Source organism: Genypterus blacodes, unplaced genomic scaffold (genome assembly GCF_046128005.1).
Source record: "Genypterus blacodes isolate CSIRO-AG114 ecotype Tasmania unplaced genomic scaffold, CSIRO-AGI_Gbla_v1 ptg000104l_1, whole genome shotgun sequence".
Lineage (NCBI taxonomy): Eukaryota > Metazoa > Chordata > Actinopteri > Ophidiiformes > Ophidiidae > Genypterus > Genypterus blacodes.
The window spans coordinates 188,670-216,657 of NW_027466908.1; the positions used below are offsets into that span (position 1 = coordinate 188,670).

Genomic DNA, 27,988 nt, shown 5'->3' on the forward strand with positions numbered 1-27,988 from the left:
CACCCCCCCTCTCTCTCCCTCTGTTTCTCTCCCTCTCTCTCTCTTTCTCTCTCTCTCACTCTCTCCCTCTCTCTCTCTCTCTCCCCCTCCCTCTCTATAGGAAGGACGGGAATTAAATGCAGAAGTGTGTGAAAACCATCTGGCTGCTTCTATTAGGCCGTAATAGAAAACGTGGTTTGCAATGTTTACAGCTAATGATGCAACAACTAATTAAGATTTCAGCTTTTTCTGTTAAACTTCATCCATCTCACGAGCACATTCGCCGCCACGCCACAGATCATTAATTCAATGGTTTTATTAACCTTGACGAGATATAACGTAAATTCAGCGGCGGCAGCAGACGCCAGTAAGCGAAGGGTAAACACGAGATGTGGCGAGTGCATTTCTCTCGGCTGTCAATATTTGGCCAGGTCATTACGTTTTTAATCAGGCGAGCTGCTGCCCGTCTCATAAATAATAAGCCACAGGCTGCAGCGTGGGCGGAAAACGTTTGGCGCCGATTCACTCGCTTCGGTCTGAAGTGGACGACGGGACGTTACTGGAAATAGAGCCGGAAATGGGATTTCTGTTTGATTTATTCCTGAACTGATCTTTACCATTTACATAGTGGATGAACAAGAAAAAGCTAAATGTAAGTGTATATGTAAGTGTGTGATTGTTAAATTGTAAATTGCGGCAATTTGATTGATTAATTCATGCCTGGATTGACCCCTGACCCCGATATAGATATAAAGACTATGGAATAAAAGCTGTATCTGTATTAACTGTTGATATTTTACGTAATTAAGTAAAGATTTATGTTAAAAAGGTTCAATATTCAAATAGAAATAATGGAGTTTATGTATTTTCAGCCTCCATAGATGAACTTTGCCCCTCAGGAAAAGTGAAGAGATCTGCATGAAGTTGTTGAATTTGAAGGTGAACTCATAGACGGGGAAAGTTAATTCAAACATCACACAAACACAAACAAACACAAATCCTGAATGAACACAAACCTGCTCGCTCTTCTTCGCCCCACATATGCATGCAGCTCACAAGTTCACAGATTGACTGAGCTCAGCAAGAAGTGCTTCACGGATGGCAGTTTTCCTTTCTTTTTCCGCCTGACAGCCTTATCAACCGAGCTCAGGTGGCGCCCCATCTGCTCACGCACATTCAAAGACACACACACACACACGCGCGCGCTCGCACACACTCGCAGACTGCTTACACAAGTAGACGCGTACTTCAGGAAGAAACTCAATCAAATGTCTGCCCTTCAAAAATTCCTGATCCCCGCCGCTCCTTTTGCTCCCTCCCTCTTCCGACCACACTCCGACCCCTCCTCCTGTTCCTTCTCCTCCTTTTCTTCTCGTCCTCTACGTGCCACCTCGCCTCAAACCCTCTTGTCGCTCCCTTCCATCCTCCACCTGCGTCCAGCGAGCTCGCCCCTTCCGCCTGCCGTGCAGTCACAGCCACCGTGCCCCCCGCTGTGCCCTGCCCACCCGGCCCACTGCTGCGGCAGATGGTCAAGCACACGGACGCACGCAAACAAACAAGCGTGCACACACACACACACACACACACACACACACACACATACACACTCATGTATGCATAAGAAAATATTCAAGTCGACACAGCTGCCATCATACGTTCACTTTCATCCATACATACATACACACACACACACACACACACACACACACACACACACACACACACACTAACCATCTCTCAAACTTGACTTTTTAAAACACACATGCCTGACACAATCCTTGGCAGTCAGTGAGAACTTCCCCAAAAAACTTGATATGGAATACATATAAATATATTCCCCATGCTGGTATAATGCATCATGAATGTATTCATCCCAGCAGCATTTATGCATTTATATAATTCTGTTGTACAGAGCCACAAGCGGGTGTGAATCAATACACAATTCAGGTTGTATAATGGGGCTGCAGAATGCATAAGATATGCACATACCAAACACTTAAGAAATGGGACTTGACAGAAAGCGCTTCAAGAAACTGCTGAGAGCAAAGAGAAACTACTGGGTCGAGGATGAGTAATGGGATGAAGCCGAGTGCTTAGAACGCCACAAACGCAGCGTCTCCAGAGGCGAGGTGGCGCCGCCGAAAGCTTTATGCCATTACAGGCAATTAAAGATGCAGAAATATTAACCGAATGCAATTTCCCACATGTTTGTTTACTGGCAAAATGCTCAGGCTGGCCGGACCTGAACGGGCCGGGACGCTGACCTCGCTGTAAAGTGCCATTTGTTAGGCAATTATCTTCATGCTACCAAGCAGAAAATAAGTTGCGGCGAGTGGTGAAGGTGTGCCGGGGCCCAGCACGGAACGCCGCGCAGACGCCATAATTAGACGGGTCTTTACTGAGGGAGAGCGAGGGGGTCGTGGCCGAGCGGAGGAGAAAAGTGCCCGGGCCAGAAGCAATCTGCAGCCGGAGGCCAATTTCAATGAGTGATTTTTTTGGGGAGTTTAACGATGTAAACAAACACAGACATCAGCGGAGAGAGAGAGAGAGAGAGAGGGAGAGGGGGAGAGAGAGGGGGAGAGAGAGGCAGGGCGAGAGAGAGAGAGAGAGAGAAAGAGAGAAAGAGAGAGAGAGAGAGAGAGAGAGAGAGATTCGCTGGATGCTTAGAAAACAAGGGAGAGGAGCCGGACTGTGACCCCTGACGCTCATTCCGCGGAATCATAAAGCCGAAACAGTTAATCAATTCCTTCGCTCCTGTGTGTGTGTGTGTGTTTGTGTGTGTGTGTGTGTGTGTACCGGCAGAGAGGCGTGGCCTGGTCCTGGGCGTCTGCATCTCCTGGCGTGCGTGCGGCAGCATGTGGTAGCGCTTGGCCTCGTTGACCAGGTCGCGACACGCTTCGGACGACTTGATGAGCTCCTCGTTGTCCACCACGTTCAGCAGGTAGGACGGGTGGATGAAGGGGAGACGCACGGTGGCCAGCAGCTCGGACAGATGCTGGAGGAGAGGGTGAAGAAGAAGAAGAAGAGGAAGAGTGAAACTGTGGAAGATACAGGAGAAACTTTCAAGACATAATATGGATCATTTTAACCAAAGCAGTCAAACCAGTGATCAGAGTGAGTAAACAAACGCTGAGAACATAAGAGCGGCTGGATTAACTCTGAACCTCATCAGAGACGTTTTAAGCTCCACAAATAACTTCTTTCTTTAGAGGAAGAAATCGCGCTCGACAAGTGGAGAGAGCGAGGAACCGGGCGAGCAGCGAGACAGAAGCCCGGCGGCGCTGAGACAGTTTAGGATCGGTTACTGTCAGTGTGAGGTCTTCACAGCCAGACCCGGGTGGAAACTGTCCACTCCCATCAGTCAGAGTGTGTGTGTGTGTGTGTGTGAGTCAGCGTTGAGTTTCTGTAGTCGCAGAGGTCGAAAGAAAGATGAAGGCCGGCCGAGAGGAGGAGGAGGAGGAGGAGCGACGTCATCTACTTACCAAAATGACCTCCGAATACTTTGAATGTACATTTTTGAGGTTATGGTTATGACTGAACTTCTGCATAAACCTGTGGTACTAACTGACCAATCATAAACTTCTGAGTACAGGAGGGGGAGGGGCTTCATGCTTCCAGGGGATCGGGGCTCTAACTTTATGAGGAAAGGCTGGATTTACACAAAAACACTGACAGGGAAGCTTCCAAACACCTGAATGGAACTTCAATGACGTCATCATGGTGCAGTCTGGATTAATAATGATCTAATGAGGTTTGGGGTTTAAATCCCTGACGTCATAGCAACACATGCACACACGGATTGGCTGCATTTATATACTACATGTATAGGGAGACAGGCAGAGCTGACTGTTGCCATGGAAACCATCGATATGGCTCTCACTGGCTGTCTGGTGCTTTTTGCTCTGTGTGTCTGTGTGTGTATGTTGTGTGTGTGTGTGTGTGTGTGTTGGTTTGGACCCCCATGGGAGTGTCATTTATGTTGACAGTAAAAGCTGTAAACAAGCTGTCCAGAGTGACAGACAGCTTGGTGGAGATTGACCCTGTTGACCCTCCTCTTCCTCGTCACCTTCCCCACCTGTATGCCGGGGACCCCTACCAAACACTGAGCGGGGAGAGAGAGGAAGAAAAGAAGGGCAGGAGGAGGAGGAGGAGGAGCAGCAAGGAAGAGAGGAAGAGGACGATTCAAGACGTGTACTGTACGCTGAAGAGGAGGAAGAGGAGGAAGAGGAGGAAGAGGAGGAGGGACTGGCGATGATGTTTCCGTTTCCTCTCTCTGTTCGTTCACGCTCCGAGCTCAATGTCGTTCTGCAGATGGGACCGCCCACCCTCCTCCTCCTCAGCTGCTCAATACATAAACCATCACTCCTGTCACTCGCAGCACCGCCGATCACACAAGGTCACAACTACTTAATCTCTCGGAATCCACGTTGATAAAGAAACAGTTGAGAGAAACAGACTGATTCATGCACTGATGAGAGCCGATCGAATGGATCAATAACTACAAACTCTTTGGGTGTCATCAGAGTCTCAGCAGGTTGATGAATCCCGGCTGTGCTGTGACTCTGATCTGAGCCTCATCCATCCACGTCTCCTTGCTTCCTAACACACTTTGCGTCGCTGCTTATCCGTGTGATTTACTGACTTTATTAGATTAACACTCTTTCCCCATCCGTCTGATTTATTAAAGCTCTCCGTCCATTTATCTCATTATGAGTCGGTTTTTGGCTGCAGGGCGGCGTTCAAGCGGACCGGACTGACCGTTCTGACCCCGGCGGCTAAATTAAAGCTGTATGTGGGGCAGCTTGAGCCAGGTGGTGTCCCGCACGGCCCGGCACGCCCAGACGCCTGCACGTCCATGTGGAACAGCAGGTGGGACAGAGAGGAGCACAGGCGCCCGGTACAAAGGGGGGGAGGGGAGGGGAGGGGAGGGGAGGGGAGGGGAGGGAGAGGAGGGTGAGGGTGGGGATTCATGACTTTGGTCAGTTCCGTGTGGATTTTTGCTCCAAATGTTTCAGAAGTTTCCTCCCTGGATCTAAAAAATGAGGCGTTCAAGTGCAGTGGAGGCTGTTACACACACACACAAACACACACACACACACACACACACAGTCAGACTTACAGACGCCGTCGCTGCCGCTGTGCCTCCTCTGGTGGATGTAAAGTTTATATAATATAACACAGCAGGAAGTTGGAGTAGTTTGACTTTTTTTGAGTTTTGGATGGAAAAACATCTGCAGACTAAAAAAATGTCGTCAAGAGCTGCAGCAAGAAAGGAAACAGGAACGAATAAATCACAGATATGAGGAAAACATCTGCAGGATAAAACCCTCAGAGTCTGATCTCAGGTGTGTGTGTGTGTGTGTTTCATCTCAGGTGTGTGTGTGACGCTTTGAACTATTTTATTCGAGTTCTATCCTGGCTGATGGAATCCTGGTCAAAGTCTTAAAGTTTATTTTCTAATATTGACATCAGTTGTTTCGGGGAAATTGGATTAAAACGCTGAGACAGTCTTCGGCCTGAAAACGTCCGGATGTCTGATCGTCCTCTGATCCAGTTCTGATTCTGAGTCCAAATAAATCTGCAGACATAAATCTAGCCTGTTTTTGTCTGCCTGAATTCAACTCTCCTCCTCCTCCATCTGTCTATTTCAGACAAAGGACTTTACTTTACTTAGTTTCCATCTCTAATTTGAGCTAACTCAGTATCTGTCTCTCACTCCCTCTCTCTCCCTCTCTCTCTCTCTCCTCTCTCTTCCTCCCACACATGCATATATCGGCATGGAAATGAGGGAGCGACGCCGCTAAGCTAATATTCAAATCCGGCGTCGGACCCCACAAAGGAGAGCCGCTGGAAACCACCCGGAGTTTATCTCATATCCTGGAACATCCTGCTTTCCCTCTCTCTCTTTACTCTGGGAGGAGGTGACAGCGTCCAATCACACAAACCTTCATGCGATCTAAGCCTGCAGATTTGTTCCGCCTGCCGGTTGAACGTCACTGGAAACATTTGATTATTTGTCGTCTGATTGGTTTCACTCAGTCAGTCGTCTTTTTGATTTCCTGTATCTTCTCTGTTTTCAGACATCAAAAAGCCACTGAAGGTCACACTCTTCTGTTGATCGCCCTTTTATGGAGCGAGGGATCGCTTTGTTTTGTCCTCGTCCCTGCCCGGCCTCCTGCTGTCCGGTAAAGGTGAAGGGAGAGATCCATCGTGACAGTGTGCCAGGCTCCCAAGGACCTGCGGGTGCAACAATCCACCAGTAGGAGTCGCTGGTGCAGCAACTTCCCCCACATACACACACACAAACACACACACACACACACACACACACACACACAGGGGAGTGAACCCAAAGATCTGTGGTGCCGCCAATCAAAAGCCCAACTCTGCATCTTGAACACTAACAATAATAATCCATAAAGGAGCGGAAAGAGGTCGATGACTCCAGATCTTCATTATTTCTATAATTTTTGTGGCTCTTCCATCCTCATAATCCTTTATTTTTACTCTTCATCGTTCCCTTCAGCTATTATGTTAATAAAACAACCACCTCTAAATGATTTGGCCTCCTCTCCCTCCACTCCCTCCTCTCCTCTCCCTCCTCTCCTCTACTCTCCCTCCACTCCCCTTCTCCCTCCTCTCCCTCCGCGCCCCCCTCCTCTCCCTCTTCGCCCTCCTCTCCCTCCTCGCCCTCCTTCTTCATTTGTTCCTTTTTTCTATCCTAACCCAGTTCCTGTCCATATTTCCACAGGGTTCCACTTGAACACTTGAACACACACGTTGTGTTTGTGTGTGACCTCTCCTCTATTTGTGGCAGATGCCCCCGTGGGATCACACTAACAGTCGCTCCACCGTGTGTCTCATTATGGACCTTTGCAGGTGACCAGGGGTTTGGCAACATAAAGCTTCCTGGTACCATGTTTGTACTTCACGTGTTCACAGTCTGTCAGTCCTCTTTTTGTCATAAATGGATGAAGATTATTGACAAAGGGAGGAAGATGGGTACCGACACAGGGGGGTCGCATTCTAATGACCATCGGACACCGAGGCCCGAGGTTTCTGGCAGCAGGCACCCAGTGATGGCTCTGCGCCCCCTACTGGCACAGAGTGGAACACGAGTGGGATAACCTCCACTTCTTAAAACACAAATAAAGTAAATAGTGAGCGTTGTGTTTGTCTTACATCTTTTGAAGTGCAGAGGTTGTTCAGAGGTTCGCTCGGGTAAATATTGATGGAGGCAAAGTCAGGCAGCGTTTTGCAGAGTTCTTTGGAAACTGTAGCAACTCGCGGCCCCCCAAGCACACTTCAAAAGACAAAAGACGAAACAACAGGCTGGCGAATGCTGCGCTCTGTGCGTAAGAAGCGGCGTTACCAAAGAAGCAGGCAGGTCTGTGAAGCAACACACGGGAAGAAGCCCAGAATAAATACCTGACGGGTTGTATTCTGTAGGAGGGGAGGGGGCATGAAGCTACCAGGCCCAATGACTCATATTATATCAGCACTGTAACTTTGATTACACTTTGGTTGGAAGTAAACAAATAGAATAAAATAAAATAAAATAAAATAAAATAAAATAAAATAAAATATAGAAAATAAAATTGAGAAAATAGTAATAATAAAAAAATCGAAATATTCCCCCTTCATTGTTCAGAAACAAAGAGACTGCATATTATTATTATTATTATTATTATTATTATATTGTGGAAATGAGCCAAACACAGAAACAAACACGACGTTTCGACCCTCAGCGTTGCTTGGCAGCGCTGCAAAGAGCTAAAGAGTTAGTAGTTAGGAGTTAGGTCTCCTAGCTGTGATTGATCCCGATACCAGCTGACCTAGTGGGCAGAGCTCAACCATCCATGTGATATGTGGGCCAATCACGAGCAGGCGGCGCCGCCAGAAGTGGAAAACATAAAAGTTTGACGACTGACAGCGGCTGAATGGCAGCGGATGTATACATGAAATCACACTCCAAGGTATTAAAAGGGTCACGTGCTTCACTTATGTGTGTGAGCGTACGCACGTGTGTGTGTGTGTGGTTGTGTGAGAGAAGATGGAGGTAAATAGAAAGTGACATGCGGGCCGATGAGCGATGCGCCCACGCTGCTGCAGACGAGAGCAGCAAGCATCCTTTCTCTCCGTCTGCAACAACATTTAGGAGAATCACACACACATATATGCACACGCACACAGGTGGGGATGCAGAGAGTGTCATCATCACCTCCTCTCCTTCTATAGATTTCATCATCACAGCACTAACAGCTAATTGCTCTCCATGAAGACGCTCTTACATCTGATATGTTAATAAGGAGTTCTGCCTTTTTAAAACACTGAACATATGGAAAGTATCCACAGGAGTGTAAACACATACTGAGAAGCTCTTTTTAGCTCCAAAACACTCCCACATACACACACACACACATAGGCACGCACAGGCACACACACACTCCCTCCTCTTCCTAGACAAGGAGCCTTTATGGAGGAGTCCATATGCTGATCCACTTGATTTCCTATAAGACACCACAGCTTCCAGTCAGTAATGCCTCACACACACACACACACACACACACACACACGCATGCCAGAATGCGTCTGACTGGTAGAGATACAAAGGAAATGACTGCGTTCTTCCTCTGTGGTGCCTCGCTGTCTTGCTCTGTTACATTAAAGCAAGTAATCGATTCGTCTGAAAGTGGCGTAAACATCGTCGCGTGATCGGAATCAGCATAAACTGAAAAATGCTTTAGGCTGAGCTGAAGAGACTGGAAGAGGATTCCTTCAGCGAGGAGACGCACACACACACACAAATACACACACACACACACACACACACACACGTCAACGTCACACTTTTCCTTTCAGCTATTTTATATACATTTGATTTACCCAAACATTTCTAAACTCCTTCTATACTTGTGTGTTGTCTCTGTTCCTCTCCTCTCTTCTTCAGCTCATGGTTGTAATCTGGGTCACTGCAGCTTTGTGACAATCTGAGGAAACCTTGAAACGTCATGTGGATGTAAACAAAAGCTATCAAACAATAACAACAATGACAAGTTTGTTATATAGCAGCTTTCTCCCAACCAAGGTCCGTTACACACACACAGACACAGACACAGGCGGGAGGGCAGAGAGAGTGTGTGTTTGTGTTGTGCAGGGAGCCTCTCAGATCTGTCAGAGAAGCAGCCAGCGTCCGCTAACACAGATGACAAATGTCCACCGTGTGTTTCCCCATTCCATGTCTGTCAGCCACGACTAACACCTCCTACTGTACGATGTGTGTGTGTGTGTGTGTGTGTGTGTGTGAGTGTGTGGAATGATTCAGTGCCACGACACCGGCAAATAAACGGCACCTGCACAGTCCCAGCTTTTTGCTTCGCTTTGAGTAGATAGCTTGTGTGTGTGTGTGTGTGTGTGTGCGTGTGAAGGATATAACACACACCTGGGTCACAGTGTGTGAAGTGTGTTCAGTGTTACGTGGCAAACACACATGTAATGCTACAATCGTGAGGCACTCGTTCTCATTCAGTAGCAGTTGGCATGCGAATTGTTTTCAGGTTTGAGTGCCATGACAACGAGGCCGCAAGGGGTCGCAGAAGGCTCTCTCTCGGCTCCCAACACACACGCATGAACACACAACGCGAGGGGACTGTGGCTACAAGTTTGTCATCCGTAGTTGAGTCGCTTCTGGCAACACACACACACACACACACACACACACACACACACACGCACACGCGCACGCACTCGCACTCGCACGCACGCACGCACGCACGCACACACACACACAGACACACGCACGCACGCACGCACACACACACACACACACACACACACACACACACACACACACACACAAACACACAGCAACTCGCTTAAAGGTCAAACGATCAGACGCCCAAAACTACATTTGGTGGTTTGGAGTCGCCGCTCAGCCTCCAGTACAAAACAACAAAACAACTCAGCCCCACGCCGCTCATCACGTGAAAACAGCCTCAGAGCGACAGGCGTGTGTGTGTGCTCGAGTGTGTGTGCGAATGTGTCAAATCAGCCGGAAGGACAGAGGGGGGATGGAGCGGCGGACAGACGCTGACTGCTGCCCCGAGCAGCTCCTGACAGGTGCAGCTTGTTCTCCTCTGAGGCCTTTTTTCAGCATCGCTTCATCCAGAGAAGAAGAAGAAGCAGAAGAAAAAGAAGAAGAAGAAGATTCTTCCACTCATTGAGTTTGAGACGACTTTGTGCGGCGTTTGAGAATCAAACTGAACCTTCGGGCGTCGCATTGTTTCTCTGCTTGCTGGATTATTTTTGATTTTTAATTCTCTGTTCCTGCATTAGTGAAGGTGTGTGTGTGTGTGTGTGTGTGTGTGAGCAGTAAGAAGCGCCTGGATGATACTTGTATGTGTCAATGTTTCGGTTCGCCGCCCTGGTGGACACGCTGAGCGCCCGGGGACGCCCGGGGACGCAGACGAGGACCAAAGTCCAGAGTTCACCTGGCTGCATAAACCAGTCCAGTAAACAGACAAGTCCACAACAGGGAAGTGACAGGGGACAGCCTGTGCATCTAATGTGTAAATCAGTGTGTGTGTGTGTGTGTGTGTGTGACAGAGACAAAGTGGGGAGGAAGAGAGGGAGGAAAAAGCAGAGGTGGCTCACTGCATCAATCTCCATTTCCCCCGGCTGCGTCTCCACAAGTGTGTGTGTGTGTGTGTGTGTGTGTGTGTGTGTGTGTGTGTGTGTGTCACTGATCACCCCGGCAGCGATCCACGTGAGGTTCACCTCAGTTTACTCTCACTTTAAGCGTCTCTGCTCAGCTTGAACCACTGCTTTATTCAACCTGTTTGTAGTTTGGAGGGAAAAATCTAAAGAAATCCTTCATCACTTAATTTAATATTTATCATTTCTAATCGATTTGGATTCGGGTCCCAAAACAAAAGGTTCATTTTGGATCGATGATCATCATGGTTGTGTGTGCTGTCTGTTGTTATTATGACAGAGAGTGGGGATATTGAATGTTTCAGCCTCGGGTGTCATTTCAAGGATTCTAGTCTCTGCTGAGTTGAACAAAGTTCACCTGACCAAACTATCAAATGGATCAACCAACGCTTCATCAATAATAATATCAGTCTGGATATCACAACAATAAATCAGCCTTGAGTCCATGAACACAGTGAGGTACTGCAGGCCTGAGCCGCTATCGCTAACAAACACAATAACAACACAGGAAACGCAGCCAATCGGGAGCCGTTTCCAACACGTCCCCGCTGCTGGCTTGGAGGCAAAGGCGAACACGGAGGAAAGCGAGCGTCAGATCTCCCCTCAGCGGTCAAAGGAGGCTTTAGTGCCCCGCACACAAGCCCTGCTCTTCCTAATGAGCGCCGGGAACAAAATCAAAGCTGCTCAAAATTGGATTAAGGCTACAAAATAATAACTAATACCTTTCAGGAGTAGAAATGAATGCATCTGACAGGCTTCCTGTTCTCTCTGATGGTGGACAGCATGTCCCTCCTCTTCCATCAGAACACCATTAAGGCTCCTTTTGAGCCGCTACATTAGTTGGCCCCTTTTCCAAAGAGCCAATTAATCAGTCGCCTTTGTAAACTCCAGTCACCTGGCGAGATAGGATCCTTCATGAAATATGTTGAAGTGAAGCATAATGGAGGTCCTATTCACAGCTCTCGCAGACAGCGGACAGTATAATTGAAGCCACATGTCTGTCTGAGGCGGGCAGGTGAGAGGAAGGACGGTGCTCTGGCTGTCAGGTTCAGAGAGGACAGCGCCGGGACGCACCGGGCCCGATGCTGCCCGGGCGGAGCCTACGGAAGCCGCCATTTCTCCTAGTCAACAAGGACCAGGAGGAAGATTGAAAGCCAGCAGCATCGACTCCTCATCCGCTTCCTCCCTCCTCCTCTTCCTCCTCCTCTTCTGCATACGCGTGCAGGCGGGGACGACATGCTCGCAGGCCGAACACACCTCCAGTGACAAATGGCAGGAATTCTGTGGCTCCTTTGTCTCCGGTACCGACCCGGTTATTAACGCTCAGACGCCCCCACTCCGTCTCTCAGCCGTGTGTCCGAGCGACGCTTCCTGCTGCCAGCGGATGTTAGTGACAGCAGAGCAGCGCGGAGAGAAAATTGCATATTATTTACCCGCCGCCTTCAATATGCCACTTTTCCACTCTATAGCCTGCAGCTTAGGACGGACGCACAATAATGCTCTCTCACACACACACACACACACACACACACACACACACACACACACACACACACACACACACACACACACACACACACACACACACACACACACACACACACCCCCCACCTGGGTTTTCCAGCTGCGCCTCGATGTTCCGCCCTGACATGTCATTAAAAAGTGTTGCAGGTTGTGGGGGAGCGAGGACGGCATGGAGAAAATGATGATGACGAGGTGCTGGACTGCGAGTGTAAACGCAGCCCCCAGATCCCTCCCCCCCCCGCCCCCCCTCTCCCTCCTCCCCCCGCCTTTTCATGTCTGAAATTTCCAAAACTGAGCCAAAAATAATCAGAATAATTTATAAATTTCATGAAAAGTATATTTTCTTTATCTCTGTTTTTACAATGTATTTATATTCACCCGACATTTGTGACATTTCATTTTTGAATATCCTTATTCCAAGTAGTTCTGTTGTTGTTGTTGTGCTTTGAAAAGAGAATAAAAAATTCAGACGAGAAAAGAATTTACCTGCTTCTCACTCGCCCTTCGTTACAAACTCTCTCTCTCTCTCTCCAGCTCCCTCTCCCTCTCTTCCCCTCTCTCAAGCTCCCTCCCTCTCCGTCTCTCTCTCTCCCTCTCTCCCCCCCCCCCCCCCCCCCCTCTCTCTCTCTCTCCCTCTCCCTCTCTCTCCCTCCCTCTCCCTCTCTTCCCCCCTCCCTCTCTCTCTCTGTAGACTCCCTGACCCCCGGGCCACTCTCCTCCAGGCTCACTGAGTTGTTTAGACAAGCGGGAAAATGTTCTGGCTCTTTTTTCTTCCTCCTCCTGGTCGGTTGGAGCGAGTCACCTCTGCACCGCCGTATTACAGTGTGAGATTGCAGGAGTCGGACGTGCTGAGCTTCTGTTTTGATGCAGGCGACACAGAGGATCACAACATGGCCTCCCGAACACACGCAGCATCACTAACACCGCTCAGGCTGAGTCAAGCACAACACACACACACACACACACACCTTCAAACTCGGATGACAAGCAGAGTAAAAGCAGATGGAGGCTTCAGCATTAACGGACCAAAGATCTGAGTAATTATGAACTTAAATCAACCATGTAAACGTTATAACAGCATGTGATGATGGTATAATCCTCCTGCTGTAAATTGAGAGTTATGAGTGTCTAAATCATGGTAATAGTTCAGAATTAAGCCTCTAAAATGTTAAATGAACTGGAGAGTGACGTGCAGTACAGATTGTAACATTTATAAAATATTCGTATTGCTCAGAAATGTGTTTTATAAGGGGCAGAGTATAATTTGGTGCCTTTATTTGTCCTATTAGGAGCTGCAGTCATGATATGATGTAATGTAATGGCAGGCGCCGGTCCCTAGTGGGTGCTGACGATTAATTATTAATCGTTAAAGAGGTCAAACTATCGATGAAGGGAGTTGCTGAAAATGTGTGTGCGTAGGAAGCGGTGATAAACGGCGTAGCAGCGTAGCAGCAGCAGAGCCACGGCGGCGAGGATTCGATACTTTTCACGCGCGACGTCCTCGTGAGACGCCCCTGTCCGACGCGTTTCACCCGACAGCTCTCCGTCTCGGCTCAGGTTGTGGCTGGTTCTGCCCACACTCAGGACTTTATAAGCCCCATTAGAAGCTGTTCAATAGGCCTGATGGATTTCCCAATAATCTTTCAGTACCACACAGAGGATTAACGCTAAATGTTTAATCCAAAGAGGTAAAAAATTCAAATATTGACTTATGTGGCTCATAAAAGGCGAGTGGCAGTAAAGCAGCATCGATGGCCGCCGCCGCTGCCGCCGTCGCCGTGGCACCCAGATCTGACAGGGGCTGATTTAAGACGGTTTCCTCCCGGCCGCTTGATGAGAGGACATTACTCAGGATGAGCGAATCTCGGCGTGATGGAGCGCCGCAATTTAGCCCGTAATAATCTTACCTCCATTTTTAAACAGCTATAAAGTATTTCAAAATTATCAGCTTTAGATTCATGGGTTTGGGATTGAATCCATAAAAAGCCGGTGACCTGAGGAAGCAGCGAGGGATCATTTACTTTGTGGCGAATGTGGACTGAAGTTAACGTGCTGAATTTGATGCTTATGGATCAGGAGTTTGTTCAAAGTTGGATCTGATGTTTGTGGATCAACGCTGCACCAATATTGCGCAACTAAACCTCAATTAACACAGAAGTCACTGTCTGAGTCCAGTCGACACCAAAGCAGGAAGATCACATTCACTATTCTTACACCCTAAACGTAGTAGAACACATTTTTCAAGTTTCATTTCTGGGTGGCGGCTGTTGGAAGGAGACGTGGCTTCTGATTGGCTGTAATCGCAGTATGATGGATGGCTTCAGCGGCCTGCAGCACCTCGTCTTCATCGGGACAAAGACTCTGATCACTGGTTCTGAATCTCAGTGTATTCTGAATCCTTTCAGACGGCACTCAGGGCCGAGCGCGGCGGCTCACGTGCACCCTCAGTGTGATTAACAGTGATCACTCTGCGTGCTCAGGACAGATTTGTGTCTGTGTGCGTTTTCTTTTTGTTGCTTGTCTGAAAAACAAATTAATTGACGCTAAGAATAGAGCGAAATCTGAGGGCAAAGCACACCGGGGAGACGGAGCGACTGCTGCGTCTGAGGGCTGATGAACACTGCTGAGAGAGGAGGAGGAGAAGGGGGAGGAGGAGAGGGGGGAGGAGGAGGAGTCACGTTTACGCTGAGACGGGAAGGACACGTGCAGCAACTCAACCTCAGCCCTGCAGAACTCACATCCAGCACAGCGAGATGTCCTAATTCCACCCGTCCCCCCCTCCCCTTGTCCCCGCCCCCACGTCCCCCCTCGTCCTCACCTGCACTCGGGCGCTGGCGTCTTGTTTGATCCACTTGATGACCGTCTCGTACACCAGCTCCTCCGCCTTGGTGTTGAGGCTGTCGTTGGACAGGTAGGACACCAGGTCTTCTTTGGACACGCTCAGGATCTCATCCTGTCCCGCAACCTGGACAAGGGAGACGACTTTCACTGATTGTGATTCAACTTGACATTTAAATGCAATAAAAACATTGTTTAATAATGCAGGGAGGTTTTCAGCCATAAAAGAAAAGAAACGGAGCAAAAAGTTGAATATTTTGCAACAAAATGGCAAAAAAAGAGGCCAGGTAAGTTCCGGAAGAATCAGAATCAAGTTAGTTGTCAGCTCTTCATGCTGATGGGACCTGGGCTCAGCTGGACGCTTCAAAGCCTCCAGACTTCCTCTCCCTTTTCATCCACTTCCTGTTGACTTTCAGCGGCTTCCTGTCTGCTCCACCCCACAAACCTTCCACCACTTTTACTCGACATCACTTCCAGAACTTACCGAGCTTGGAGGAGGTAACAGGGCGTTATAGTTTCTATGTGACGGCCTCATGTGATGACATCATCCTGGAGGTTTAATCCTCTAATTCACCTCCTGGCCTCACACACCAGCTCTCATATGTGTTTAATCTCGCCTGATTGCAAAGCGTTTAGAATTCTTCGCACAGCTGTGGACTGTTGGCTGTAATGACGATGATGATGATGATGGTGATGGTGATGATGATGATTCGGTGCTCACCTCGGGGAAGTTCTGCAGTGCAAACGCTTTGGCCATGTTGTGAAGCTCCGTGCAGCTCATCGCTTCGGCCATCGCCAGCACGCCCAGACAGTTCGCCGCGGTCAGTTGCTTCTCTGGAGTCGATAAAGAGGAAGGAAGGAAGGAAGGAGGGAAGGAAGGAAGGAAGGAGAGAAGATGGACGAGTGGACAGACAGAGAGGAGAAAGAAAGGAAAACAAGAGGGAGACAAAGACACAGAAAGATTGATTAAGACAGAGAGAAAGCATCATTCAGAGATCCATAAAAATATCACACCTATGGAGAGACACAGAGGAGGGAGAGGAGCGGGGTGAGCGCCGGCCTATCGGGTCGCGTATCTGCACGCGCGGCGGCGAGCGCGAGGATAATAACTCAAAACAGCTCCGGGGACAAACAAGGAGGGGAATCGATCGCTCACAGCCCGGGCAGGAGGAGAGAGCGGGACTGGGATTAGCTGGGCCTCTTTCAAGAAGTCCTGTCAGATCTGTGGCTCTGCTGCACACACACACACACACACACACACACACACACACACACACACACACACACATACACACACACAGCTGAGGCTCTGTGCAGCCAGATGATGGCCGGCGCAGCAGGCAGAAGCTTATTCGCTGTGCGGCTGTGATCTTTAGAAATGGAGCATCGCTTAAGGTTCGGTGTCATTTTGGCTTTAAACGTTCACATTCATCACAGGAGAAGGAAATGAGCTGGAAGTGTAGCTTACACACACACACACACACACACACACACACACACACACACACACACTCTTGGATCAATGGTCAGTGCCACTACAAGAGGCCTGATTAAACAAAGGCCATCAAAGAGAAGCAGCGGTGAGCCTTTTATCACTAAAGGCAGTGAGTCTCAGAGTGGCTCCTAAACAAACATCCAGCCACAAAGGTCACCTGACGTCTGCCAAGTCACCAGCACACAAAGGCCAACACACACACACACATACACACACACACACAGAGCAAATACAAGCCTGCGCCATGCTGCATCAAAGACCAGCACAGCTAAAAAACAAAAGGCCATTCCAACAAGCAGACGTGTGTGTGTGTGTGTGCGTGTGTGTGTTCCTACGCATGTGTCACAGCACCACAGTGTGTGTCTGTGTGTGTGTGACCGCAGACTCATGCAGAAAATCTCTTGAAATCGCTCAAGATCAAACATGACCTTTTCCGTTTCCATCAGCTCGGCCAAAGAACTTTCCTTTCATAGGTCAGCCAAGGGTGTGATCGGTCAATCGGTGTCACATGACCCCTCTCTCTCTCTCTCTCTCTCTCTCTCTCTAACTGTTACGTGTCTCAGCTCAGTCAATCACCAATATCTCACAGAGACTCACAAACCTGCCCCCTGCTCACCTACTGTGTGAAAAGGAAATTTGTGGCCTCGAAAGTTCTGAACCCCGGAATCTGTCCTAAACTCATCCTGATCCTGATTGAACATATACGTCACGTCTCTCTGAGTCTCAGGGAACAAAAGTTCTTCACGTCCATCTGGAGTCAGGATGAGTGTGAAGCCCTAAGTAGGTCGAGCCTCTCTGCTGTTCCTCCATCAGCACATTTGTTTCAAACCTCAATAATATCTGACACCGTATCAATTTCTCCTTGCTCAAGGACACTTCAGGGTTTCTCCCACTCCTTCTTCTTCTTCTTCTTCTTCTTCTACTCTAATACACTGAAATGTCATGAATCTTGTCGGGGTCGGTGTGTGTGTGGGGGGGGGGGGGATTGACGTCTGGCTGCAGATGAAGTCTACAAATGGTTTCCTCGCTTTTTGTTTTCGCCCAGATGGACAAAAACAAATCAATAATGCGGCGGCTGTTTGTCTTTACACTCTCTCTCTAACTCACTCACTCTCTCTCTCTCTCTCTCTCTCTACCCCTCTCTCTCTCCTTTACTTCATTGAGGGCATTGACCTTTTACCAAACATGCACCCCCCCCCCCACACACCTTGCAGCCCCCCCCCTTGTGTTGAATACCCAAAACATTCTTTATTAAATGGAATGCTAATCTTGACATTTTAAAGCGTTTTCATTGCCTGACCGAGTAAAATATGGAACACAGCGTTTGCTTTTCATCTGACCCGCTGGGCTCCCCCCCCCCCCTCCCCCGACACTTCGCTCCACTTTGCTTACCTTGTCTAAACATCTCCTATCCCCCGCCCCCACCCCCCCACCCTCGCACACACACACACACTCACCCCGGCCCCCCAAGCACCTGATTCCATCATGGCTCAGGCCAGAGAATTTGACATTTAAGTGACAATTGTTGGGTGACCTTTCCAGAGATCTGCCCCCGTCCTCCTGCTGCCCGCTGGGAGCGGATCAGAGGCGGCGCGCCCGCGCCCGAGCCCGAGCGTTTGCCGGCTCCTGGTCGGCAGCTTTGGAGCGACAAAGAGGCTCCATGCCGCCGCAGCCGGAGAGGAAATTAAGGGTTTTGAATGAAAATTTTGTGATGATGGAGGAAGTCAGGCAAGGAAACACGTGCAGGTGCAGTGACACACGAGACTCAAGGTCGCGCTGAGGACAAAGACAAGATGGACAACGTATGGACTCCATTTGTGCTTTATATCCAGAAATGTTTAGATGTTAGAAAAGCCAATATTCCACGTCGTTCCTGTTTAATGTGCGGTGCAGCGTTTTAACAGGAAAACGAAGCCAAAGCCAATAAAAAGTCACATTCCTAACAGGCCTTTATCCTCCGGAGGGTTAACAGAGGGCAGTAACAGATGTTTATGAGCGAGGGAACACGGCCGCCTGGTGAGATCTGCCCCGGCCGACATGTTAAAGCTGCTGCTGCGCTTAACGAATCCCCCCGCCGTGCTGTAAACACCGCACGCATCACAAAAAGGTCACACAGGAATATCTGATGCTCGGCGGCGTAAACACACCACTTCCTGTTCCCTACCTAGGAAGGAGACGCAGACTTTGCAGAAGGTGTTGAACTGGAACTTGTTTGCGGCTTCCAGCAGCGTCTTGGCGTTGGCCGAGTCGATGACCAGCGAGCCGGTGTAGACGAACTCCAGCAGCTGCTCCAGCACGTCGGCGCTGATGTTGCTCATGTTCAACTCCAGCGTCTCGCCGCTCCGCGTCTCCCCCGACGACCTGATCGACCAATCACGGCAGAGAGAGGCGAGTTAGGGAGTTATAGCGTGTTACACCTACGCAGCTACACACACACACACCCGACCTGGGCCGGCACCGGGGAGGGGGAGAGAGTGAGAGAGTCGTTACGAACAGAAGGTGAACAGGGACAGAAACAGAACTTTGGATGGTTTCTATGTTTCTATCTTAGCAGATTTGCTCTGTTTGCAACTTTAGTGCTGCATCTGAAACGAAAAGGGACTCTGAACAAAGAGACCAACACAAGTTATTGCTTTGCTTCTTTAGAGGGTTAAAGAATAACACGACATATCCAACAGGCATGTGTGTGTGTGTGTGTGTGTGTGTTTGCATGTATGCATAGTTTCAGAGATGGACGTGCATACATGGCAAAACAGAGAGAGAGAGAGAGAGAGAGAGAGAGAGACATGCAGAGACACAGACTGCGGGCCGCTGTGTGTTTGTGTGTCTGTGTCTGTGTGTGTCTGCCTGCGTGTTGGATATCGCTCCTGCTGGCCCTGAGCAAGAGGAGGGGGAGGAGCCTGGGACGAGCAAATCAAATAGAATATGATCTCCTGTCCTAATGCAGAACCTGAGACGTGCAGGGGGGGGCGGTGACTTCACCGGGGATGGAGTGGCTGAGATTGGTTGGCGTGCAGGTTTCCCCCTCGGGCGGAGGCGTGAGAGCGTTAAATAACACCTCAGCACCCAAGTTTAATGTCCCATGTGAAACAATAATCCACTCAAGGGCAAAATAAATGGAATCGATGCTGCGAAGGAAGCTCGCTCGGATCGCTACGACGCTTCCCCCGCAGCTACGCACGCCAACCGTACGACAAAGGGGCCGGCGCTAAGATGGAGTTATGTGTGTGTCTGTGTGTGTGTGTGTGTGCTTCTCTCGTTCCCTCGTTCAGTTGGATCATAACAGGCAGTCAGCGTTTCGTGACACACAAACTGTGTTTCCATCCAAGTCTTTTTATATGAATTTGGCTTTCAAAGGGCAAACGCGTCTCAAAGTGAACAGTTTGCATGCGGAGTGGAGTTGGGATTCGTTTCCTGTTTGATAAAGTGAAACGAGGCTGAAACTTCTGTCTGAAATAGAGATGACATCGCTCTGCTTCCCACCAGGAGGAGGAAGTCAAACATAAAGAGTCAAACATTAGTGTCGAATTTTAAACTTTTACTTCTCAAGCTACTATGTTAGTAGTTTAAAGTAGTTCAGTTGTTTCACTACACTGCAGAAACGATGCGGCATTGACTGAGAACAATGATGCATGCTGGGATATTCGGTGCATGTGTGTGTGTGTTTAAATCTTCCTCCGCCTTCTCTCAAGTAGCTCAAGTTCAGTAGCTTTTGCCAAGCAACTCAGCTACTAGTGTAAATAGTAGCAACTGTAACTCGTCCTCAGCACTGATGACCGTTATAGAAGTGGAGCGCTAAGAGCCGCCATGCTGAGAATAAAATGTACGACCGACGTGTGAAGCGAGTATCCGCTCGTGTTTGAGACGCTGCCAGCTTTTGTGCGGCGTGTCGCACAATCGCGTGAATTTCACTCTAAAACCTGGATGGAAACACGAGCGTCAGACGGCCAAACAAACACCATGAGACAGATGGACAGAGTGGTTGGAGTGAAAATGTGTGTGTGTGACAGACAGAGAGAGAGGGAGAGAGGGAGAGAGAGAGAGAGGAGGGGTGTGGGGGTGAGGAGGATGAGGAGGGAGCAAAGGAGGGAGGCAGGGTGAGACGGTTCTTCCACAGGGAGCCAGCAGCCATCCTTCTGAGGGAGGGGTCGGGTTGTTCCATGACTGTGCCTTGGTCTTTTGAATAAGAGATAACACCCCGCCCCCTGCCCCGCCCGCCCTGGCCCCGCCCCCCCGCCGAAAAATCCACCAACACACCTAAACACACCGCCTTTGTCCTGCTGCAATAACCATCAGTTGCCTGTGGTACATGAACTGAGACATTAGTCGTCATTAAAGCGCACTCGGGAGGAAAAGTCAAAGAAAAAATGGCGTTTGTCTCTGGACGGACTTTGGCTGGAAAAACCTCTTTCCTCCTGCAAAGCAAAAAGCCACAGAGTGTTATTGCCCCCTTTCCTCACACACGAGCCTGCATGGGGGCAGGGGGGGGGGGCGGTCAGGGTTAAAGCGATGGCAAGAGAGAGAGAGAGAGAGAGAGAGAGAGAGGGGAGATAAATAAAAATAGAGCTACAAATAAAAGAAGAGCATGCTCATCAACCTGGTCAATTAGTGCGACTGGAAGCAGCCAGAGTGGCAGTTTGTTTGTCTGAGCACTTTTGTTATGGAAATGAGTTTCCAGAGCTCCTAAAAGACGAAGATATTTATGCCACGTCTGATTGCAGACTGGAATTCAAGATTGTGAGACATAGAGGGAGAGAGAGAGAGGAGAGGGGAGAGAAAGAGGGAGAGAGACGGAGGGAGAGGGAGAGAGACAAAGAGAGAGAGGAACAGAAAAGATAGAGATGGGGAGAGAGGGAGAGAGATGGACAGAGGGCGGGGAGTGGGAGAGAGAGAGAGAGAGGGAAGGAGGAAGAGAGATAGGGAAGAGAGACAAAGAGAGAGAGACGGAGTGAGAGAGAGATGAAGAGAGCCAGAGAGAGGGAGAGAGAGAACGAGAGCCAGAGAGAGAGCCAGAAAGAGGGAAAGCAAGAGAGAGATAGAGAGATAGAGACAGAGAGAGATAGAGAGTGATAGAGAGAGAGAGAGAGAGAGAGAGGGAGAGAGACAGAAAGAGGGAAATCAAGAGAGAGATAGAGAGATAGAGACAGAGACAGAGAGAGATAGAGAGGGATAGAGAGAGAGAGAGAGAGAGAGAGAGAGAGAGAGAGAGAGAGAGAGAGAGAGAGAGAGAGAGAGAGAGAGAGAGAGAGAGAGAGAGAGAGAGAGAGGTGGGAACACTCAGGCAGAAAAATTTGTTTGTGAAAATGTACCACTTATTGAAGAGGAAGTCTTAGAAAATCAGTAGAGACAAAATGGTGGTGAGGCAGAGAGGAGGACACACACTCACACACACACACACACACACACACACACACACACACACACACACACACACACACTCCTTCAAACCTAAAAAGAGCCCATTTAACAGGGGAAAGCACTCAGCTTCTTCGTACGCTGCCATTTATGTGAGACACGCGGAGGACGGAGGCTCACATGCAGCCACTCTGTCTGCGCTACAACACGCTTACACTTTAATCACCAATCAATTAGAAAAGAACGACGGCCGCCGCAGCACTGTGCCTTCGTCTGCACTCTGCCAGACAAAAATGGTACGCATCAATCCGGACGGAAACACGGTAATGGAGCAGCTAATCTGATCAAAGTAAAGAGCTGCACCTCAAGCAGATGTCAGGCAGGTTTAGATCTTTGAAAAGACAAAATACGCATATTTCTGCTTTAACAACATTTTCTCTTAAGTACAATATGATTCAGGAGCGATTATTGTCTTCAAACGGCTGTAGTTTGTACTGACGTGAGGCCTTCGTCTCTCATCCGCCCTCTAGTGGAGACAAACGTCCGGTGCTTCAGTTACACGGAAAGAATCGCAAGCTTAGTAATACCTGATGATGTAATGCCATCAGGAAATGGCACCAAAAGCACAGGGTGACTTTGGAATGCATTATTTGGTTGTCACGGTGATAGCAATGTATACAGGAGACATACAGAAGCAGACGAGTGTGACTGAAGCACATCCGTCGTCAAACTGAAACTTTGTATTTTTCTTTTTATCTGGTATCTAAACGTTAAAAACACGCGGCTAATTTCAGTCTGAGGGGAGCCACGTCGCCGAGCTGGTAAATGGAGCCGGCGAGAGATGAAAAGTGTCTCGCCGTAATGGACTCTAACGCAGCTCAACACCTACTCTCACACTCATAACGCGCTCTGACTCACAGGCGCGGCGACAGCGAGAGGGAGAAACAAACGGCGTGAAAGGAAGTGTCAGGACCGCTCAGAGAGTCTGTGCTTTTTACTTTACGCCCAGCCGGGATGCGGCGGCCGTACATTAGCTGGCTGAGGCGAGCGCTTATTGGAAAATCGCAGAGGGTAAAATGGAATTACTGGAGACGATCCGTCTTCCCGCCTTGTGCGAGGGACAGGTTTGCAGGGATTTATGCTAGGAGAGGAGTGATGATTCAGCTCTTCTTTGCCCCCTAGTGGTGGATAGGATTTTTGCGTTTGTGACAAAGCTAACAGACGTCTAGGCTGATGTTGGAGATTTACACGTTTTGATCCCAAGAAGCTGCTGGGGAAAGATGGAAAATGGATCAAACCGCAATTCTAACTGGAAGTTTGTCCTTCAAAACTAAATCTTTTCATTCCGGAGGAGATATTTTTTCTGAATAACCTTTTCTTTCAAATTAGAAATGTCAATTTTTCGCTCTTATTTTCGATGACAGCAGCAGCATTTCAACGACTGAGCTAATTAGGCCTTTAATTTCTTACATGAGTCACTGGAGTGGAGTGTGAGTGAGTGTGTGAGTGAGTGTGAGTGTATGAGTGTGTGTGGGCCAGGGGGAAATAAGTGTGTGTGCACTCTCACTCTCTACTCTCACACTGAGTAATGGCAGCCTGCCTGGATAACATACAAGAATTATGCCCTTGCTTCCTGCACACACACACACACACGCACACACACACACGCACGCACGCACGCACGCACGCACGCACGCACGCACGCACGCACGCACACACACCCACCCACCCACCCACCCACCCACACACACACACACACACACACGCATTCAAACCAACACGTGTCCATATGCTCACATGCACACACACTTCCTCCTATTTCCACACACACCCAGATGGTTTACAGCGAGTGGACTGGGGTCTTATACGGCGGTGACCGTCTCCTGCCTCAGCGCGGGGGTCAGAGTGTAAGTACAGGACGTCTCTCTGCGTCTGCGTCTTTGTCTCCGGCTCTCTGCTTTGACCTCATAAAGACTCGGACAGTAGCGGGCCGAGCATCAGCATAATTACTGCTGCGGTGGGAAAGCGATCCGGGCAGCACACAGGAGGCTGTAACTCAGTGACAGACCGGCCTCTGGCCGACGCCCATATGGCCTCCTCCTCCTCCTCCACGTCTTCCTCTCGCGTAAAACAGAACAAAGCAAACTGTGTTCTAACTTCCCGCAATATGCTGGAGAATTTGACAAAATTTCACGCTTTTTCATGAAACGGACAGAAACGCTCTCAGCTCCAGAATCTAATCTCCAAACATTTACTCAAACATCATCCTGCTCATCTTCAACACAATAAAGGAGCAGTACGTGTATTTTTTTAAGATCTGAGCCCTGGGAAGTGACGTTGTTATGACAACAAATCACAGTAGCCTCTGTAAATTGACACAGTGATGAGGATTTGCTCCGTCAAACTGCAAAGCTGAAGGAGGAGCATCAGCACACACACACACACACACACACACACACACACACACACACACACACACAGGTGGACCAGCGTGAGGCCTTCAGACGCTCCAAACTCTTCCTCCGTCTCTCAGGAAGCTTCTGGGATTTCGTCAAGGTCAAAGAAGAAGATGAGGAAAAAAAACCTCACCTTCTTCTTTATGCTTGTGAAGACGAGCAGATCTCAGCCCAGACAGAGACCGTCTCTCTCTATGCCTCTCTCTCTCTCACTATATCACTCTCTCTCTGTCACTCTCTGTCAGTCTCTTGTCTCCGTTTCCACATTTCACATCTTTCTCTCAGTCTGCCTCTGTCTCTTTCTCTCACTCTCTCTCTTTCAAATTGTCTCTTTCTGTCTCTCTCCTGTTGTCTCTATTCCCACATCTCTTTCTTACTTGACCATTGTTTTCCCCTATCTCAATCTCTCTCTCTTCTCCTCTCTCTCTCTCTCTCTCTCTCTCTCTCTCTCTCTCTGTGTGTATTGATGGCGAGCGAGCAACAGAGTGAGTGAGAAACAGCAGAGCGTCCTGAGGGCTTCCAGCTAAAGCGAGCGACCGTGTGTCTTTCCGCTGCTCTCTTGTCGGCTCACCGCGCTGCATCCCGGGCCAAAGCAAGGCATCACACACACACACACACACACGCACATGGACACACACACACATACACACGGACACGCACACACACGGACATACACACACACACACAGACCCGCGCACAGACACACACACACACACACACGCCTGCGTGCACACACACACACACTTGCTCGCTCACACACACTGCAGAAAAACAACTCTGGGTCCAGGGGCTCTCAATCAAGTAGAAAACACCTGCAAGGATCTGAAGTGAGGATGAGGACATTAGGGAATTACAGTATTCCGTCCCGGGAAAACACGGGAGGAGGGAGAAACAAAAAGAGAGACACATACTTGCACTATCAGGCTTAACACACTCATATTCATGCGCACACACTTAAAGCTCTATGGGTGAGACACACACACACACACACACACACACACACACACACACACACACACACACACACTAGCAAGCACACAGGGAAAACCAAACGGAAAGACAGACAGAGACAGACTTAAGGTGTAAAAGACGACGGGAACACTCGGATCCACATCAGATGAAGACATTAGTGAGGAGGAGGAGGAGTTCACCTGTGGAGTCTGTGCTTCATCACTGTTCTCCTGCTCTAACCATGACTCCCTGAGCCCGGAGAGACAGGGAGGCGTTTGGAAAATGGCCGCTCAGTGTAACAAAGTGTCCGTCTTTTGTTTTGGCCCTTTGGTGAGTTTTTTTTTTTTAAATAAAAAGCGTCCGACAGTCATGGAACACGTTCACTGCTCGTTAAAATGGAAATGTGGTTAAATGGGCCTACATGGGGGGGAGGAAAGGTAATGACGAGGGGTGACCTTTATCTCCGCTTTCAGATACATTCATTTGAGCGGGAAGAGGAAGAAGGAATGGCTGCTGGCCCTGTGCAAGGAACCAAAGTCTTCACCACACACCTGCAAGAGAGAGAGGGGGGGAAAGGGAGGAGAAGAAGAAGCAACACAAATGCGCCCTACGAAAAGAACAGATTGGATCAACGGCTGGTGGGAGGAGGAGGAGTAGGAGGAGGAGGAGGTGGAGGAGGAGGAGGAGGAGGAGCGAAGGCAAACCTTTTCACCAGGTCCTTGAAATACAAGCTGCAGGAAGCTAGAACATTTTGGTGGACTTCAAACTCTTTGCCTTCAACAATAATTTTCAGGTCTGTAAACTCTTTCGCTCTGCGCTGCAGGTTCAGCTCCCTCAACATCTCTGTAGAAGAAGAGAAAGAAACAGACAACGCCACATTTTGGGTTTTAGAAACGCATCATCATCAACATCATCATTGTCATCACCGTGGCAACAAAGAAACAGAGACAAATCAAGGGACACGTGCAGAACGTCGATGGGCGCTCGGTGACAAACGTTGTGTGACAGAAGAAATGACATCTCAGCAAAGACAAGCATGACACGTGTGTGTGTGTGTGTGTGTGTGTTTCCCCCCACATGTGTTCCGACAAGAAGGAGGCGACTAGATTAGATGGATCCGATCTGTGCGAAAGGTCAGTAAACATCAGAACTCTATTAGATTTGATGCTAATATGAGAGACACAGATCTTCCTCCTGCTCTGTTGGAGGAGCTTTAGCCCCGCCCTCTCTCTCTGAAGGCCAAAGTGCAATCGGTTCAAATATTCATCTGCACTCCATATAAACTGCTGCTTGTCTCCATTTGCACTCTTTTATGAAATCATATAATACAGCCTGTATGAATAATTTGTATATTTTTAGTTCTTGGCTGCAAAGTAAATTCTTGGAAAATAAACAGTTTTGTATGAATTTGTCCATATGTGTTGTGTTTCATCTTTCATGTGGTGGCTCGCTCTTATGTAGATCATGTTGATTGTTCTTGTTCTTCCTCCAGCCTTCAGTTTGAACACGTGTGAGGGGGAAACCCAGAGAGGAGTGAAGCTGGCGTGTTGAAACTGTGCTGAGGAGGAACATGCAGCGCTCCACTGTATGACACACAAGTGTGGAGATTCACAATTCAGGCATTGAATATTGAAGAAGTGGGACTGTTATAAAAGAGTCAGTGTGTTTGATTTAGACAGCAGCTCTCCGGCCTCAATGAGGGGATTAATAAGCATCTAAAACACATGTGGGCTGGAAACAGAGATGCTGTCAATGCATTATTCATAATGAAAGAAAATTCTTTGGCTTTTCACTGGGCGCCCTACGCAGGGCAGAGTTGACCTTCAAACGTCGCTCGACAAGCAAAACAACCGCTTATCCCCAAATCCCAACACCCACCGCTGCCCCCGCCCCCTCCTCCCGCTCGTCTCTGGAAAGCAACGAGACGAGAAACATAGTGACGGAAACACGCTGGGAGCCAGCCGTGTGCTGTCGAAGGCCAGGCCGCGCCGCACTTCCCCTGTAATGCGGTGCAGCAGCAGCAGCAGCGCCGTGCCAGGACCCGGGCCCGCTGAGGCGCCGGGTCGGAGGGGCTTGTTTCTCTGCGTCTTAATGAGGCGGCGTGAGGAGACACCGAGAGCGGGAATCAGCGGGAGGGCAACAACTTATTCCACAGCCTCAGGAGGGCAACAACAACAGCGCAGATCTGCTAATTTTCAAATTTAGTGTGTCATAACGCCGCATGGGGCCGAGATGGAGCCGGCTTCCATAGGTGAGGCCCGGGCGGAGGCCGAGACGGGTCGGAGCTCAGCCGCGTCCGCAACAACAAACAAGGCCCGGGTTTGCTGTGAGGAGCTCAGCCGCGTCTCCAGTAGCTCCATGATTCACGTTCAATTAATCCCCTCTTTGATCGGATCATCTGGAACGTTCAGACGCAACGCCGAACGCCACCTTCACCGCCTCGCAACTCCAACAGAACAGCCGCGTATTGGCAGTAAAGTCACGTACCTGTGAAGTCTGGTTCACGTGGCAACGCCTCTCAAATCTTAACAGATGTGGGTCAGAACTCAAAATGATTGCAATAAGCTTCAGAGGTAAACAGAGCTGCAGGTCTGCTCTGGACCAGGACGCCAGAACCCAGCAGAACCTCAACAGCAAAGGTCACAAACTGACATGAGAGAACTCCTAAACACCTAAA

The 27,988-nt window shown here is 49.1% G+C and overlaps 1 protein-coding gene across 1 annotated transcript in view; it reads right to left on the bottom strand.

The window, feature by feature from the left end:
- The window catches only part of klhl29 (kelch like family member 29), a 194,019-nt gene that overhangs the window by 37,943 nt on the left and 128,088 nt on the right, over nucleotides 1-27,988 (bottom strand). Inside the window, exons 6-10 of the mRNA XM_076160178.1 lie at nucleotides 26,016-26,154; nucleotides 18,714-18,910; nucleotides 15,776-15,888; nucleotides 15,035-15,181; nucleotides 2,776-2,974 (exon numbers count right to left, since the gene is read on the bottom strand). Of these exons, the coding sequence (XP_076016293.1) occupies nucleotides 2,776-2,974; nucleotides 15,035-15,181; nucleotides 15,776-15,888; nucleotides 18,714-18,910; nucleotides 26,016-26,154 (795 nt within the window). The remainder of the gene's footprint in view (nucleotides 1-2,775; nucleotides 2,975-15,034; nucleotides 15,182-15,775; nucleotides 15,889-18,713; nucleotides 18,911-26,015; nucleotides 26,155-27,988) is intronic.